The 19,073-nt window shown below is 41.5% G+C and overlaps 1 protein-coding gene across 2 annotated transcripts in view; it reads left to right on the top strand.

The window, feature by feature from the left end:
* Nucleotides 1-11,260, top strand: part of arid4b (AT-rich interaction domain 4B) — a 172,844-nt gene extending 161,584 nt beyond the window's left edge. For both annotated transcript variants that reach the window (XM_060852551.1, XM_060852544.1), the window contains 4 exons: nt 3,249-3,359; nt 5,542-5,769; nt 8,090-8,236; nt 9,241-11,260. In XM_060852551.1, the coding sequence (XP_060708534.1) occupies nt 3,249-3,359; nt 5,542-5,769; nt 8,090-8,236; nt 9,241-9,377 (623 nt within the window). In that variant the 3' untranslated portion in view covers nt 9,378-11,260. The remainder of the gene's footprint in view (nt 1-3,248; nt 3,360-5,541; nt 5,770-8,089; nt 8,237-9,240) is intronic.
* Nucleotides 11,261-19,073: the final 7,813 nt, after the last annotated feature.

Below are 19,073 nucleotides of genomic sequence, written 5' to 3'. Positions count from 1 at the left end.
GCACTGCAGGATCACTGTGAGACTTTTGACTGCACCTCCCAATTCTGAAACCTCTGCCACAAAAGCAACAGATATATTGGAACACAGCCACTTGAAAATTTCCCTCCAAATCGCACACCATCTTGACTTGGAATTATATTGCTATTCCTTCAGTGTCACGAGCTGAAAATCCTGCAACTTCCTTATTAACAGTACTGGAAGTGAATCTACACTGCAAGGCCCAAAGCAATTTCAGAAGGCGGCTTAGCACCATCTTCTCAAAGGCAGTTAGGAATGGGCACTAAATGCTGGCTAAAATGACGACATCCACGTTTTGTGGAAGAATTGCTCAAACCTGTTTGAGCGCACAATCCAGGCTGAAACGCTCAGTACAGTGCTGGGAGGTGCTAGATTGTCAAAAAACAGTCCAGATGAGAACTTACGACCATAAGTCATTGGCTTAGTTTCTGCTCCTATCAGCCCATTAAGTCTGCTTTCCCGTTCAATCATGGCTGATAGGTTTTTCAATCCCATTTTCCTGTTTCCTTCCAGTAACCTTTGATCCCCTTGGCAATCTATCTCTATTTTAAAGATACTCAATGACCCGGCCTCCACAGATTTACTATTCTCTGGCTGAAGAAGTTTCTCCTTATCTCCATTCTAAAAAGTCTTCCCTTTGCCCTTAATCTGTGCTGTTCTGTCTTTGTCTCTCCAGCCAATGGAAACATCCTCCCAATGTCCAGTGTGTCCAGGCCATTCAGTACTCTGTGAGTTTCGATCAAATCTCCTCCACCCCTCATCCTTCTGAACTCACATCGAGTTTTAACCCAGAGTCCTCAAATATTCCTCATATGTTAAGCCTTTCATTCCTGGAATCATTCTCTGAATGTGGTCTGACCAGAACCTTAGAGCCTCAGAAGTACATCTCTGCTTTTACATACTAGTCGTCTCAAGATGAATGGCAACATTGTATTTGCCTTCCTAACTACCCATTCAACCTGCAAATTTACCTTAAAAAGAAACCTGGATGGGGACTCCCAAGTCCCTTTGCACTTAAGATTTCTGAATTTTCTCCCCATTTAGAAAATAGCTTATGCCTCTATTCTTCTTCCCAAAGTGCATGACCTCACACTTTCTCACATTGTATTTTATCTGCCACTTCTTTGCCCACTCTCCTAATCTGTCTAAATCTTTTAGCAGCCTCCCCGCCTCCTCAATGCTACCTGCCCCTCCACCTATCTTTGTATCCTCTGCAAACGTAGTCAGAATGACCTCAGTTCCTTCATCCAGATCATTAATGTACAAAGTGAAAAGTTGTGGTCCCAATACCAACCCTTGTGGAATGTCACTAGTCACTGGCTTGCATCCTGAGAGGGACCCTTTTATCCCCACACTTTCTCCCTGCAGGGTTTCAGGAAAACAGCATTCAGTGACGTGTTTGTTCTGAGAGCTGCTGCGGAGATGATGGTTCGAATGGCCACTATCGTGCAGTGCCAAACCTGCGATGATTTTGTGACTATGTTGGGAATTTTATTGCTATCTGTTTCCTTTCCTACATGATAACAATAGCAATGCTTCAAAACAAAGGTACTTCTTTGGCTTTGGCTTTGAAGATCTTTGAGATGTCTCAAACATCATGAAACAAACCAAATACAGGTGATTTCTTTGCATCTTGTACAAGAGATCAGTCCAGCTTAGAGTAGAAATCTAGCTACTATCCAAAGATGAGGAATGGAGAAATATTAATAAGGTCCTTGTAAGGTAATAATAAATCTCATTCAAAACCAGTTGAAGCTGAGGCTGCCCACCAGCCCACTTAGTTTCAGTGAGTGTTCAAGGCAACCATGAATGAACGGTGTTTAACACAAGGTAAGTTTTGCAGTAAAATAATTAATTGTGTACTCAAAGCTGCCTTCAATCTATTTACATCCTTAAATAAGAAAATCAAGACTGCGCACAGTAAACGTCATTAGAACGGATTATCTAGTCATTTGCCTTGTTTGCAGCGTGTGGGATATTACTGTCTGCAATCTGGCCATTGCATTTCCTACCTTTACAACAAATGATGGCATTTCATATTTGAGATAGCTTGAGGGTAAGGTGAGCTGCTGGATAAACCTCTTAAAAAGTTTTACCTCGGCTTGGAAAAGACTGGATATAATTAAAGGCTGGCAATATTAAAACAGAAGCATCAGTACATGAATGTGTATGCATTGGTCACAAAACTAGGCCGATAATGTGGATGAGTGAGTTAGCTAGCAATGGTAAGCTGCTTTGCACTCCTGAAGTGTACCCACCTTCCTGTGCCATGTTCCCAGCCACCTTGCCCTCCCTCCTTGATTTTCCATAATCCCCTCCCTTACGCTGTTCTTCAGCTACCAAGTAGGTTTCTCCAAATCCATCTTTTGCTTCTGCACTTGTCATATTATCGCCCCGTCACACTTGTCATTCAATCTTTCCTGTTCTCCACCCTATCATAGACCTTCTGTTTTGTTATTTCCATCCCTCCCCCCTCTTTCACTCTTTTTGCCTTTGGTCAAAAGCTGTCAAATATCTGACATCATCTTGTTCTGAGGAAAAATAATCAAACTGAAATATGAACTCCCTTTCTGTCACAGCACAGACCTAATGAGTATTTCCTATGCCTTTCAGATTTTCAGCATTTATAGAATTTACATTTGTCAGGTATTATCCTTGCTTTGTTAATCCCCAAACTCTGGGTTATCACTTGTACATAAAGGAGTGAGTCTCTCCTATAGAAAGTAACCTTGCAAAGGCTGCATAGGAGAGCTGAAAACTTGGTGATCAGAGTATAGTGCAGGGTAACTGGTTGTAAATCATAAATGCAATTGGAGACTTGTTGGAAAATGACCTATTTCTGTGTTTAAAAATTTAGTGTGGTTGACAAAGGTGCCCCCTCGTGTAGAGATTGTAAGACAATTTTCCCATTCTAATCCAGTCTGTCAACTTCATGTTTCTGTGAAATGTTAGGCTTTATCATGTTTGAATGTAAAACACACTGATGTTAGAAATTCTAAAGCAGATGGTCCATTAGTGTAATGTGATTAGACTAACATGATGCAAGTTGGACGATCAGTAAGCCATTACACTTGCCAACCAGTTTTGTCTATGTTGTATTAAGTAGAGGAGATTAACCAAGGTCACAATTGATGCCAGGCTTTGAGTCAGGATAATACTGTTAACCTTTGTTTGATATTGATTTGTCTTTTGATTTGAAGCATGATTTCAATTTTTTTGTTCCTTTCCAGTTGTTACTGGTCACAAACGACAAAAAGATGCTCAGGGAGGAAGTTCAACCAAGAAGCAAAAACGTAGTCACAAACGTTCAGGGATTAACAATAAAAAGAAAAGCCGGACTGGTGAGGACCCTTAATGCTGCTCATATTCAGCATTTTCTATGGTCTTGTATGTTTGTGGGGGGATGATGTGTGTTTTTTCCTATTGACTGTGAACACTCGTAACCCGGGTGGAAAACTGCTCTCTGGTATCTGGAAGAAGTGTCAAAACAGCTCCGAATCATTCTTCCAACTGATTCCCTTCTCTTCCTTTCCCCATCTTTTCCCCTCTTCCTTTCAAACTGAAATCCCATTTGTTGCTCAATGCGAGAACAATTGACATAAACAGTTGTTCCGCTGGTGAGTCTCAAAGCTCTGGAATTCACTCCTTAAACTTCTCTATTCTTTACTCCCATCTCCTTCAAGATACTCTCCTGGAACCGTTCTTGTAATTTTTTCTGCACTTTCAATTTCTTTACATCGTTCCTAAATGGTGGTGCTCTGAATTGGGCACAGTTCTCCAACTGATACCTAACCATTGCTTATCTGACTACTTTATAATTGTCTTGCTTTTGAGCTCTGTCTCCATCTTTATCTATATAGCCAAGAATCCCTGTTCTTTTTTAACCAGTTTCACAATCCACCCTACCACCTCCCCAGGTCCCTCTGCTCCCAGCTCCCTTTCAAACTACATCCTTTACATTTGCATTGATTCATTACCTATCAAAATGCCTCCGCTCAAATATCTTTGTAACAAACTTCATCACCCACTGGATGTAAGTTTGCTCACTGAGCTAAAAGTCTTGTTTTCAGATATTTTGTCACCAGACTAAGTAACTTCACCGGAGGCTCACTGATGATGTTACCTAGCATGGTGACGAAACATCTGAAAACTAATCTTTCAGTTCAGCAAGCAAATTTACATCCAGAACCTCAATCTGAGCTACAAATCATCTCAACTCGTTTCATCAACTACATCTCTGCACATTCCATCAATCTGCTTGTCCTTCTGAAGTCTGTATTCTCTCTTCCTCATTTTACTATATTTTCCATGTATCAATGGGAGAATTTAATTGGAGTTGGAGTTGAGCTAGTTGACCTTTGCAATATGAATGTGTGTGCCTATCTGTTTATTGGCTTATATGTTACCAGAATCAAACAGGACAAATGAATGACATTTTGCCCACCATGCCTGTGCTGGTCATTTTATCCAGCTATCCAATTAGCCCCAGTGCCCTTGTTCTTTGCCCAGAGCTGGTTCATTTCCTTGAATTTTTTTGAGCTGTTTTTGTCTCCTAGCCAGTGCCATAGGATATCTGTGTTGGAGAGTACACATTAACTCACCCACCCTACTTTGGTTCCCCTGGGTCTTGGCTCTCAGGTGTATCCCAATGAGACATGCAGCCTCAAGAACATGCTATGCCATTAATGGAGTGCATCAATGTCTATGCAAATATAGACAATAGCAATCAGGTGGGAAAACTCCTTTCATTGCATTCCATGAGTGTTCTGCTTATGCTTCATCCAGAATCATTTTCCCTTGGAAAATCACCACCAGCAAAACTGCCATTGCTTTCCATTCTCTGGGACAGCTGAGAAGATATGTCCTAAGGCTACCTGAGTCAGAACAGAAATAGAACTCGTGCTGTTGCTATTAGCCCTCTTGCTAACTGAGCTAATGGCTTTAAGGGGAAATCTATCATCTTTGAATTATTTTCTCCTTTGCCCCAACCGTCAATGTTGAGACCCGTGATAACATTAGCCAACCACTTTCTCCGTTTAGAGGTGCTAACTCAACCTGGATACAAGATCAGACAAGGTGCCGCAGCCATCACTGGGCACTAGAAAGAGGGATTTGCTCCATTGTGACTTTTGATTTTGTACCTTGATTCATCTGCCACTTGCATGTCTGACTTTCTGTCTTTAGTAGGTTTAACACTTGATCACGTTATCTAAACCAAAATCCAAGTGCAGAACTGAAGGTTCAGACAAAGTGTTAAATAGAGGCCCCCACCTTACCCAGGTGAATGTGAAAAACTCCACAGTTACTGCTCAAGGAAGAGCAAAGCTGTTCCTGTAGTGCCTGGCCAATATTTATCCATCAATCAACATCACTCTTTAAAAACAATTGGTTATTATCACTCTGGATAAAAATCAGCTGCAGTGTTCTCTTGATTAATTAAACTCAAAAATATTTCATTGGCTGGAAAGTACTTTGCAATCTCCCAAAGTTTTAAAATGCAAGTCTTTCTTGCTTTCTATACAGCAAACAGCAGCGATAGTGAAGAGATGTCTGCAGGTGAAAATCCAGCTAAATCGGTCCAAGTGAAGAAGAGTTCCTCTATGGTACCAACAGGCATGAACTCTCTGCCAGGGAGCACATCTACTGTCAAAGTACTGAGTCCTGGAAAGTCTCCGAGGAATGGAGAGAAAGAGTCTGCACAGGAGCATAGCAGCAGGACATCCAGAGCCTATAAATGGAGTATACAGATGGGTGAGTCTGAGTCCATGTGAAAGGTTTTAGGTTGTATCATAAAGTGGGAAATCCACGTACATTTCTCAGAGCTGAGAACTTTTGACCCTTCCCTCCCTTCCTTAGACAGCAATAGTCATCAGACCTACTGTTATAGGCACTTGCAGTTTGGTGCTGGAAGGGGGTGCATATTATTGTTTCATATGGAAGCTCTGAGTGTGTACTCGTCTCACTCTGTCCAGCCCCCAGAGCAGACAGTGAAGCTCTGGCCTTTGCTATGCAGGGGGATGCTTGAGGGAAATAGGAAGACATCGCCCTAGCATCTCACTGGTCCTCATGGCAGTCAGATTGTTAATTAAACTAACTTCTGGTCCAGACATAGGTGGGTTTTATCTGTCTTAATTAAACTTATTCTGAATAGAAGTACACTCAGTGCAAGTGTGTTCTTATTTTATAGTTTATCTGAACAAAATATATACGTATATAAGAAATGCACAGATTTTCAAAAGCTGATCATGTGGACACAAAATTTTCTGATTCAATATGTGGATATACCTACTAGAGTCATAGTCATAGAGATGTACAGCACAGAAACAGACCCTTCGGTCCAACCCATCCATGCCGACCAGATATCCCAACCCAATCTCGTCCCACCTACCAGCACACGGCCCACAGTAGCGCCTCGACTTACGAACTTAATCCGTTCCAGCACCCGGTTCACGAACCGAAAAGTTCAGATAGCGTAAGAATGCTTGGACGGCTGTTCATAGCGCACGCGCTAAAAACGAACTGAATGAGATCACGCGGGCCCTGAGAGCTTTTGCGTTCAACAAGCGCGTAGCAAAGCAGAACAATGAAACTACATGGTCACACACGGGCTTTTTGCGCTTGTCCCTTCATTCGTACCTTGAATTTCGTACGTACGTTGAAGCAAAATTTTACATACAATTCTGTTCATAAACTGATTTGTTCATGAACGTGGTCGTTCGTATGTCGAGGCGCTACTGTACTCATCCAAATGCCTCTTAAGTGTTGCAATTGTACCAGCCTCCACCTCATCCTCTGGCAGCTCATTCCATACATGTACCATCCTCTGCTTAAAAAGTTGCCCCGTAGGTCTCTTTTATATCTTTCCCTTCTCACCCTAAACCTATGCCCTCTAGTTCTGGACTCCCCAACCCCAGGGAAAAGACTTTATCTAATCCATGCCCATCATCATTTTGTAAACCTCTATAAGGTCACCCCTCAGCCTCCGACGCTCCAGGGAAAACAGCCCCAGCCTGTTCAGCCTCTCCCTGTTGCTCAAATCCTCCAACCCTGGCAACATCCTTGTAAATCTTTTCTGAACCCTTTCAAGTTTCACAATATCTTTCCTATAGCAGGGAGACCAGAATTGAAGGCAGTATACCAAAAGTGGCCTAACCAATGTCCTGTACAGCCACAACACGACAATTACAGCCTTTAAAAGGCATCTGGATGATTATATGAATAGGAAGGGTTTCAAGGGATATGGACCAAATATTGGCAAATGGGACTAGATTAGTTTGGGATATTTGTTCGGCAAGGGCAAGTTGGACCGCAGGGTCTGTTTCCATGCTGTATATCTCTATGACTCTGAGTCTCTGATAAATAGATGTTCTGACTTATTTCTTTGTCTCTCTAGCTCCCTTGTTCTTCAGATTCCTATAAGAGATCAGCTCAGATTGAAAGACCCAGGTGTTGATACCACAGCACTGTACTGAGAACTGGGTTTTGAAGCCCATATTCACTCGGGACAGCCCCTCCAAACAGGATGCCACTGACCTCAGCAATGGAGCTGGCCTATGAAAGGGGATGTTGATGTGGCTTCGACTCTTGCAGCAGTGATGATCATGGTCCACCCAAACTCATTCTCTTCACTATTAACATGCATACTGGCCAGCTTTGGCTCCCACTTCAAAAACCTTTCAATTTTAAAATTCTATTTTAAATTTTTTTTCAGATCCCTCTATGGCCTTACCCCTTACTACCACGTAGACTCCTACAGTGCTCTAACCATCCAAGAGCACTCGTGCTCTTCTGTTTTGACCCTTTGCACTTTCCCAATTTTCATCGTTGCATCATTGGCAGAGAAGTCTGCTCCTTAGACCGATCTTCTTCTTTTCTGCTTTTAAGATATATTGTTTGTGATAAGCCCCCTATAATGCACTTTGGAATATTTGTACCACATTAAAGGAGCTGTATAAATGTACGTTGTTGTGAGAATTGAAATACACTCTGATTGTAGATTGATTGTCATAGCTATGGGGATTGTTAAAGGTGTGCTCCAATTGTCAGTTTTTTTTTAAACTTTCCCTTCTAGCTGATGTTGAAAACATGAGCAGTGTGGAACGCATTGCATTCCTTCAAGAGAAGCTGCAGGAAATCAGGCGACATTACCTCTCCTTAAAATCAGAAGTGGCCTCCATTGACAGAAGAAGAAAACGCATGAAAAAGAAGGACCGTGATAGTAAGTTTACAATGTGCACATTTATGTTGTTACACAGCTGGCTTTTAATTTCAATGATCTGAAAACCTAATTGCTCCCTCACCTCTTTCTTCACTTGTAAGATGCTGTTTAAAACCCAACTCTTAGACACGAGCAAATTCTTGGTCAGCTATTGTTTCATGTGACTGTGTTAAATGTACTCTGTGACACTTGAAGTTGAAGACACAACCTGAGCTACAAACCTTCACAAACCTTGTGAAGACACAGTATTGATTCAACTTGTTGTTAATAGATTGATAGAAATGAAAGCACAGCAGGAAGATATTTAGCCCATTCTGATTGTGTTAAAATTAGCTCTTCAAATGAGTTTTAATGCAAATATTAAAGTCAGGCCTAGGCATATAAATACTGGAAGGTGACTGCATAATTGCCACCAAGAGGAACTGGATCTTTGTTCCTTTTGTTGGTTCCATGCAACAGGCTTCCAGTTATGATTGTTAAAAGGTGGGGAAGAGAAAATGCACATTGCTAATGTTTTCATAATGATGATGGGTGAGAAATGAATATTAGCCAGGACACTAGATATTTCACATCCACCTATGAGGACAAAGGGAGTCTGATTTAACATCTTATCCAAAAATCAGCATCCCAAGCGATCCTTCAGCCTTTCTTGGTGTTGTCTGCTGTCTTAAGTTGATACACAAGACCTCACAACACTGTTTGGAAGAAGAGTTGGTGTTCCCTGATCAGTATGTATCCTTCTGCCAGCCTCAATAAAACACCTTATCTAGCCATGATCTCACTGATATTAGTACGAGCTTGCTACATCCAAATTGGCTGCTGTGTTTCTTGTTTTATGGCTATATTGAGAGAAACTCTTCACTGGCTGTCAGGCACTTTAGGATGCCCAGAGTTCATGCAAGGCAAGTGTGAGTGCAGCTACTGTCTTTCTAGTTCATCAGCGTGTAACTCTGTTTCAGAAAATTTCCAAATGTCTCATGCTATCTCTGTCCTCTCCTCCACAGCAAATGCCTCTGCAACAACAGCATCCTCCTCTTCCTCGCCCTCATCCAGCTCTATCACGGCGGCTGTCATGCTAACGCTGGCTGACCCATCCGTATCTAACTCATCACAGAATGGGCTGTCGGTGGAATGTAGGTGATGAAAGGACCTCCCAACGCACAGTGCACTTAAATGGCTCCCGGGGCTACTTGTATTTTAATTTTTATTATTATTTTAATTATTTTTTTTTTAAAAAAAGAGACGCTGGATAGAGGCACAAAGGAAAAAAATACGAAACGACAAAAAAACAATTGAGTTAGCACTATACTCCACAAGAAAAACTACTTCTCAGCAAAACTAACGTAGCACTTAAGTGCACTTTCATGAAGATGAGGAAGTACAATGAAGTGTTCTGTCGGAGCAATAACCTGTTGCAGTCTGTCTGGAAATCGTGTGACTGTTGATGGGTGGGCCTTACCATTATTATTTTTGGGAAGTGGGGTTGGGAAGACGAGGGGCAGGAAGGGACTTTTGCTTCTTTATGTTCCTTGCCTGAAGATTTTGTACGGCCGATTTTTAACCAGCTCCGGCAGTGCGTACACGAGCTCGAACTATTCCTCTCCACTTTCCCATTTGAAGCTGGACCATTTGATGATCTCTGGTATTAATTTAGTTCTCTTTTATCGCACAAGCTTGCTGTTTCTTAAATGAATTTTACTGTTACAGTTTTTAAAACAACACAAAAAAAGAAGAGATCGCTTGCAGCGTTATTTTGTGTAACACAAGCACAGGTAATTCAAAGACTACAGCGGGCAGTGAGTGCTGGAACAGAGTGCTTTTGGCATCAGCCTTCAATGTGTAACCAAAACGCATACGAGATTCTTTCCTGGTTACTGCCTTGTGTTTACAGGTTTGGATCTGGGGAAAGGTTACTGTGAGTTTTCCCTGACGTGTTAAGTTGGAGAGGAAACCTATTTTGTCATTTTTATATAAAGTCATTGATATTTTTTCTTTAATTTTGATACAGAACATTTCCTCAAAAAGAGAGAAAATAGCTAACAAAATCTGTAAAAAAAAAAGTTTAAAAAACCTGTGTATAATGAACATTGTACTTGCCAGCCTAAAAGATATATTTATTCTAGGGAAATAATGACAAGTTCTATTTTTGTGGGGTTTTTTCTTCCTTGTAAATGAAAGGGGACTTTTTTTCCTAAAAGCATATAAAATACTTGGTTTCTAATGCTCATTTTATCACTAGCAAGGCAGATCTAAAGCAGCCTGTGTACACACCCAGGCTTTATAGCAGCTGCCAACCTGCACTCGGAGATCTGCTGTGATTATTGAGGTGGCATTGGAGAATTTGAAATCAAGGTAGACAGTACACAGCCACACCCTGGAATAAACAAAACACAACTCAACCTTTTTGCCCAGATTTTATGTTGTACCCTGTACGTAACAATGAGTCTGTTAATTGTCTGATACATGTGATCCCTTTACTTTTTATAATGCCTTTTGTATATTTAGGACACCTCTTCCCCACACCCCACCTTGGAGTTGTATTTAAGGAGCAGTGCTGTCGATGCACTGCACGTGTCTGTACAGAGTGTTTCACTGTTTTTATGGCAATTTTGGTGTACCTCGATTCAAAGTTAGCATGTTGCTTTTTATCTTTTTTAAAAGGTATCACATGGTGTGAGAGGGTGTGCATCTCTTCACAAGAGCTGTCAGATGGTTTTATGTTTGTAACTGTTGGCTTTCATTTGCCTCTAAATTAACACAGGATCTTTGTAGGAAAAACCTATTTGTTTGGTCTGTGTAGCTTGTGCTCTTTAAAAATAATTTTTGACAATGGTTACAGAAAACTTTGACCCTGTACATTACTGTGGGACCTTTGTTTGACAGTTCAATGTACTTTAAAAAGAACTTATTGAAAGGTATATAATATTTATTAGATTCCAAAAAAGGTTGGAAATTATGTAATTTATTGTAAAAAAAAGCAAATTCAAAGGCTTCCATTTGAAATAAAATGCCATAGTTTGTGAACATGTTTTCTTTCCAACGCATCAGACCTTTTTTTTTAAGCTCAATAAATGTGGTGAGTTACCTGAGGTTTTGGTAATTGCCAAGTTACTCGTTTGACTTCCCAAAGCTTAGTAAGGTAGGAACCCACTAAAACAAGCCCAATAATTCTCACCATACACCCAGCTAGGTTACCAAATCTGATTGGAACTCTGTCAACACAGGATTGCCCTCCTCCAACATCAGCCAATTCAAACAGCCCTTTCTTGCATTTGATTTCTATGACTGGTGGACAAAAATGTTCGGAGGATATGGAGGAAAAGATGATTTTCCCATTAAGTATTTTTTTCTCAGCAGTGTCTTCTTGATATACTTGCAATTGCTGGAGATTCACAAACAATCCTGGAAGGTTGAAAACCCTACCTTCCCAGTCCAAGCTTCAAATAATTCCCCACCCCTCACTGTCATCACAATAAATCTCACCTGATCTCTGTAACTGTCTCCACCTTATGACACCCACCCCATGCCCTCCAGTCCATCTCCCTCTGAGTTTATTTCATAGAAATATGTTTCATAATACATGATATAGTTTATCTCATTGTTTATTCTGGCTATCCTTGGAGTGCGCTATGTCCATACATTCCTCACCACTGCTGCTCACATGGTGCTAACCTCCTCATGTGTTAATATGCAGGCCCCCAGTCCCTGCTGATTTGACTGGTGAGTAGCTAGGACTCGGTGTCATATCATCGGATTCTGTTCTTGACAACTAACCATTGATCTGTTCTGGAAAATGCACCTTTATGGATGTTTGGTGGTGTAAGGCCTGTACTGCCTAGCATACTGTCTAGGCTTCCATAAACTATGTCATGTGCATCCAGGTCCTTCAGAATGAAAGTTTTGCGAATTTCAAATTGCGGGAAAATAAAGAATAGTGATATTGCAGGGAGCATGCCATCTTCCTTCTGTATTGAGTTGAAACAAACCCTTTTGTCCAACTCGTGCATGCTGACCAGATATCCTAAACTCATCTTGTGCCATTTGCCAGCGTTTGGCCCATATCCCTCTAAATCCTTCCTATTCATATGGGTAAACCTTCGATGCCTGTGAAGTCAGTGAGCTTGACAAATGGATAGAGGACTCCGTAGAATAGAGAATGATCATTTATTTCATGCAGTCTTTATGGAGGGGAGAACTTTAACACCGGTCAAAGCTCACTCTGCTGAATTACAGAAAACGTTCAAGCTTTATACAGATTACGGCACGTATATTACAGTTCCCACATTTCAACATCCATATGTCCCATATTGTTTTTATTCCCACTTTCTTTATAGGCATTGTGTGTACCTCACTGAAGATTAATAACATGTCTTCTGGCAGTTAACCTTGTCAATCTGGATGCCTTGTTTGTTAGTTTCCATGTGCTTTGCTAGATGGCTTATCAATGATCATGTCTCTGAACAGGTTAATTAGAAATATTACATACCTCTAGTGCAGGTGAGACTTGAACCTATGCTTCCTGGTCCAGATGTAGGGATATTACCATTACACCCCTACCCCTACCCCTGCCCCTTTCCCTTGGAAAGCTTTAAACCTCAACTAACACGACAGGAGACCAAGAGTGGTAGTGGAGGGTTGCTTTCCCTGTTGTGCACAGTTTATGGGGAAACTGCACTCTCCTGTGGCTGCTGCAGCTGTAATTGAAACTTGGAGGCTGTTGTAACTGGGAGCAGCTGCTTCTGTTTGAGGCTGAGAGCCTGGGACCTCGAGTGCTACAGCCTGTCTGCCTGGAGGAACTGGAACCTGGGACTCTCTGCTGCTCCTGCTGTTGGGCTGTATTTCTCCCCAGTGAGTACTAACACCTGCTATGCTGGGAGGAAGCTGCTGCGTACTGAGGCTTGGGGCCTCAGTTCCTGCCTGCCCTGAAGAACTGAAGCTTGATACTGCTGCTGCTGCCACCTGAGAAGTCTGGTGTTCTGCACTGCTGTCCAGTCAGTGCATAGGAGGGCCTGTTCTTGGAATACGGAAAACTACTTCAGTCGAGGATTAGGCCTGGACATTAGTTGCTTGGGTGTGAATACTTGCAGTGAGTGACTGTATTTTGGAGTCTGTGACCTGGGGGCGTTATTTGTACAGCTTGATGCTACACACTCTGCACTGCCATGCTTTTACCCACTGCCTGGACGTTGTTTTGCCCTCTGGCAGTGGAGATGCCCAGTGTAGGGCCTGCTACAAATGGGTCCTTACCTCTTTCATCAGGGATCTGGGGTCTTCCACTTCTATGTCAAGTGCATTCAACTGCAGCCTCTTTTTAGTATTTTTTAGAAGGAGCTGCTGTTCAAAGTTTGGTTGCACTTCAGCCCCGATCTATGGGCACCCGGAGGAAAGTCTTCTCGTGGCTTTGCTCCTGGGCCTGGCCAAGCTTGCCATTAATAGGTCCAGGCACGGGCTGAAGAGGGAGGGGTCTTAGGTTTTCATGTTTGCATTTAAGAGTGGACAGTTGTGTTTTGGACTGGAGGTCTGTGACCGGTCTGTGAGCCCTGTGTTCTGCAGGGTTCGCCGCTGGATTGGTTGTTGTCACTTTTATAAACAGTTTGGATGAGAATATAGAAAGCATGGTTACTAGCTTTGTGGATGACATCAAAATTGGTCATATGCTCAAGTGTAACAAAGGTTATCTAAAATTTCAAAGAGATCTTGATCAATTGAGGAGTAGCAGATGGAGTTTAATTTAGATAAATGCGAGGTGCTGCATTATGGTCTGTTAAACAAGGGCAGGCCTTACAGTATACAATAAATAATAGGGTTCTTGGTTTGCTGTAGAACAAAGAGACCTAAGGGTTCAGGTACATAGTTCATTGAAAGTTGTGTCACAGATGGGCAGGGTGGTTAAGAAGGCATTTAGCACTCTTGCCTTCATTGCTCAATATAGGAGTTGGGACATCAGATTGTACAAGACCACTTGAGGCCACTTTTGGAGTACTGTGTATAGTTCTGGTTGCTCTGATATGGGAAGGATATTATTAAATTGGAGATGATGCAGAATAGATTTACAAGGATGCCACTGGGATTGGAGAGTTTGAGTTACAAGGAGAGGCTGAATAAGATGGGACTTTTTTTACCTTGGCACGCAGCAGGTTGAGGGGTGACCTCAGATTTATAAAATCGTGAGGGACGTAGCAAAGTTTATTTTTCCCCTGAGGCTTAGGGAGTTCAAAACTAGAGGGCATAATTATAAGGGGAGAGAAGAAAGATTTAAAAGGGACCAGAAAGGCAACTTTTTCTCACACTATGGTTTGTATGTGGAATGAACTGTCAGAGGAATTGGCAGGTACAGTTACAATGTTTAAGAGACATTTGGATAGGTGCAAGAATAGCAACGGTTAAGAAGGATAAAGGCCAAGTGCAGGCAAATGGGATCAGTTGGGAAACTTAGTTGGCACGAATGAGTCAGACTGAAGGGCCTGTTTCTGTGCTAGATGACTGACTGTATGACTATAACTCTAATGCCTTCACCTGCATTGTTCAGTCAGCCAGGCAAGAACAACGGTTGCAACTGAAAGCAAAGCAAGATTGTCAAAAATTTGTCACTATTGCATTTGTGCTGTGTGCAAGGCTAATTCTTTTCAGCAATTGAGAAATTTTTTTTTAGATTGTCCTACCATCAAGTGTCTTTCCAAAAATCCAAGAGATTTTCAGAAACTGCTGATTATTTTCAACCTGATGTTTTTAACAAGAGTCTAAAAAAAAACATGATACTAGCAAATAAAGAAACTTCTAGCAAGGACTTCAGTCCAGCGAGTGTGGGAGGAGTTAACATAAGATATGAGCGAAACAGTTAACACTGAGTATGTTAATTCCTATACCCTTCACATTGTGATATGGTACAGCTTTGTGTGGGGACTTTGAGAAGTTACTGAAGATGACAACTTGCAGAGTTCTTGTGGCATGGTGGTAGTGCCCCTACCTTTCAACCAGGAGACCTGGATTCAAGTCTCACCTTCACCAATGTTATTGCTGAATAGGTTGATAAAAACGTCCAAGAATAACAAGTTGCATTCACACAACACTAAATAAAAACAACCCAAGCCACTTCAAAGGAGCACTATTATTCAATACTTGATAATGAAATTCATAACCAAAATAATTGCATCAAAATAACAGTGGGTCGATGAGGTGGGTTTTAGGGCGAAGCTAGTGATGCAGAAATTTGAAGAGAACTGCAGAGTTTAGAGCCTTGGCGAATGAAGGCAGTCACCAGGTGATAATATGTAAAGGGAAGAAAATCAGAAATTAGAGAGTGTGGCAATCAGAGTTGTAGGGCTGGAATAGACCAAGGATCAGGGAATGAGGCCATTGACAGGATCAAACTGTGGATGAGAATTGAAATTGATGGCATTGCCAGGGACCAATGGAAATGAGCAAGTATTGGATGAACAGGACTTGGTGCACATTAAAATATGGGCAACAGAATTTTGCAAACAATGCTACCTGTAACATTGATATATATCACCAGTGGTCCTGTCAGATAAGGTATTTAATTGATTGGACTAATCCCAGAAGCTGCAAGTCACTGGCAAGATGAGCATGTTTGCCAGGCCTTCAGACCAGAAGAAATAGGAGCAGGAGTAGGCCATTTGATCCCTCAAGCCTGCTCCATTATTCAATAAGATTGTGACTGAACCCATGTTCCTACGTCCATTTTCTTGTCCTTCATATTGTTCTATGTTCTATAACCCTTCATTCCCCTATTGATCAAGAATTATCTGTCAACCTTAAATATACATATTGACTCTGCCCCACCACTGTCTGTGGTAAGGAGTTCCAAAGACACCCAACTATGTGAGTGAAGAAATTTGTCCTCATCTCACTTTTAAATTGGTGCCCTTTTATTTTGAGGCTATGCCTTCTGGTCCTAGACTCTCCCCTGAGGGAAAACATCCTCTCAACATTTACCTTGTCAAGCCTCTTCAAAATCCAATGTGCAAATAAGATCACCTCTCATTCTTTTAAAATCCAATGAGTAGAGTCCCAATCTGTTGTGCCTAAGCTCTTAAGTCATCCCTTATATCGGGGATCCATCCTAGTGAACCTTCTCTGAACTGCCTCAAACGAAATAATATCTTTCATTGAATGAAAGCATCATAAGACATGAAAACTGGCCCTTCAGCCTAACTCATCTATGCCAATTCGGATTCCTAAACTGAACTAGTCTCGTTTGGCCCATATTCCTCTGACACTCTTCTATCCACATATCTGTCCAATTGTCTTTTAAATGTTGTAATTGTACCCACCTCTACCAGTTCCTCTAGCAACTTGTTCCTTTTACACAGTACCTTTTGTGGAAAAAGTTACCCCTTTTAGTTCTTTCCTCTCTTAACTTAAGCCTATGCCATCTAGTGTTTGACTCCCCAACCCTGGGGAATACTTGGCTCCTCACCTTATCCATGCTCCTCATGATTTTATAAACCTCTATACTGTCACCTCTGTCTCCTATGTTCCAGGGAAAAAGGTAAATCTTTTTTGCACCCTTTCCAGTTTAATAACATCTTTCCAATAGCAGGGCAATCTGATTGTATGTGGTTCTCCAAATTTGGCCTTACCAATATTTTGTACAGCTGTAACATGACATTCCAATTCCTGTACCCTCGATGCTCTGACTGATGAAGGCAAGCATGCCAAACACACCTTTACCACCCGTCTACCAACAATGGCACTTTCAAGGAACGATGCACCCACATGCCTTGGGGTCTCTGTTTGATAATAGTCCCCAGAGCTCTACCATTAACGGTATATGTCCTGCCCTGGTTTATCTTACCAAATGCAAAACCTCACATTTATCTAAAACCCCATCTGCCACTTCTTGGCCTGCTGGCCCAGTTGATCAAGATCCGACATAACCTTCTTCACTCTCCACTATACCACCTGCAAATTTACTAACCATGCCTCCTATCTTTTAACAAACAATTTTATATAAATGGTGAACATCAGCAGACCTAGCACTGATCCTTGCAGCACACTGCTGATCACAGACCTCCAGTCTGAAAACAACCCTGCACCATCTATGTCCTACCGTCTAACCAGTTTTTTTTTAACCAATTGGCTAGCTCTCCATGGATCCCACGTGATTAACCTTTACCGACCAGTCTGCCATGCGGAACCTTGTCGAAGGTCTTGCTAAAGTCCATGTAGACAACCAATTTCGCTCTGCCTTCACCAATCATCTTTGTCACCACTTTAAAAAAAAAGTACAATCAAGCTTGAGAGACACAATTGCCCATGCACAAAGCTATGCTGACTATCCCTAATACATCTTTGCCTCTCCAAATGGATGTGGAGCCTGTCTCTCAGAATCCCCTCCAACAAACTACTCACCATTAACATCAGACTCATGGGTCTATAGTTCGCTACCTTGTTCTTGCAGCTTTTCTTCAATAATGGCACATTAGCCATTCTTCTGCTATCTCCCCTATAGCTGTCGATGACACAAATATCTCTGCTAGGGGCCCCCATAACTTCTTCCCCAGGTCCCCACAATGTCCTGTGATACTCCTGATAAGTACCAAGGATTTATCCACCTTTATACATTTTGGAGACGAAAATTGCTCACAGTATTCCACATGTGATCTCAACAGCGCCATGTCCAACTATAGTAAGACTTCCCTCCTCCTATACCCCAACCCATGAGCCTTCCTGATAACCTGCTGCACCTGTGTGCTAACTTTGTATTTCATGCACAAGTACCCTCAAATCCCTTTGTGTTGCAGCTTTCTGCAGTCTTTCTCCATTTAAAGGAAGATCTGCTCTTTTGTTGCTGCTTCCAAAATGCACAATTTCACACATTTTCTCTTGTTTAACTCTATTTGCCCACTTACTTAATCTATCACCATCTCTCTGTAAACTGTTTGTATCCCTGCCACTAACCAGCCTTTATTTTAGTGTCATTTGCAAACTTGCTACAGTAAAATTGGCCTCTTTCCTCCAAGTCATTAATACATATTCTAAACATTTACTTCCCAACACTCTGATCTGTGTGGGACTTCATTGGTCATAGGTCGCCCTTATCCCATTTGCCAATTGTCTAAACATGCCAATATACAACCTCCAACACCGTTAGGTCTTGCAATGATTTTTACGAGATACCTTGTCAAGTACCTTCTGGAAGTCCTAATACAACATCATCTGATTCCCCTCAATCCACTCTGTTTCAGACTTCCATAAACAATCTAATAAACTAGTCAGACATGATTTTCATTTCATGAAGCCATTACTGATTCTGCTCCATTAGATTGTAATATTCCAAATGTTTGTTATTTCTTAATAATTGTTTCCAACAATGGATGTTTAGCTGATCAGCCTATAGTTACCTGTCTTTGGTCTCCCTCCCTTTTTGAATAGGGGTGTCACATGAACAGTTTTACTTTTTCAGAATTGAGGGTTTTTGGAAAATTACAACTAATGCACCCATTACTTCTTAGTTCCCTCTTTTAGGATCTTAGGATGTCAGCCACCAGGGTCATGGGAATTTATCAGCCTTGAGTCCCATTAGTTTGCCTCATATTACTTTTCTTCTGATGGTGATTGGACTTAATTCCTCCCTGTATTCTTTAGTATGAACAATATGTTCAAAGTATCTTCCACCATAAAGACTGATGCAAAATCTGTTTAACTCTTCTACCACTTTCATGTTCCCCATAACTGTCCCCAGATTCATTTCTAAGGGGTCTATGTTCACTGTGACCTCTCTTTTCCTTTCTCGATATTTAAAGAAGCTCTTACAGTAAGTTTTTATATTCCTTACAAGTTTGTTCACATAGTTTATTTTCTCTATATTTTT

Source organism: Hemiscyllium ocellatum, chromosome 3 (assembly GCF_020745735.1).
Source record: "Hemiscyllium ocellatum isolate sHemOce1 chromosome 3, sHemOce1.pat.X.cur, whole genome shotgun sequence".
Lineage (NCBI taxonomy): Eukaryota > Metazoa > Chordata > Chondrichthyes > Orectolobiformes > Hemiscylliidae > Hemiscyllium > Hemiscyllium ocellatum.
Note: the sequence above shows the minus strand (reverse complement) of the source record. Positions and strands in the feature narration are given on the sequence as shown.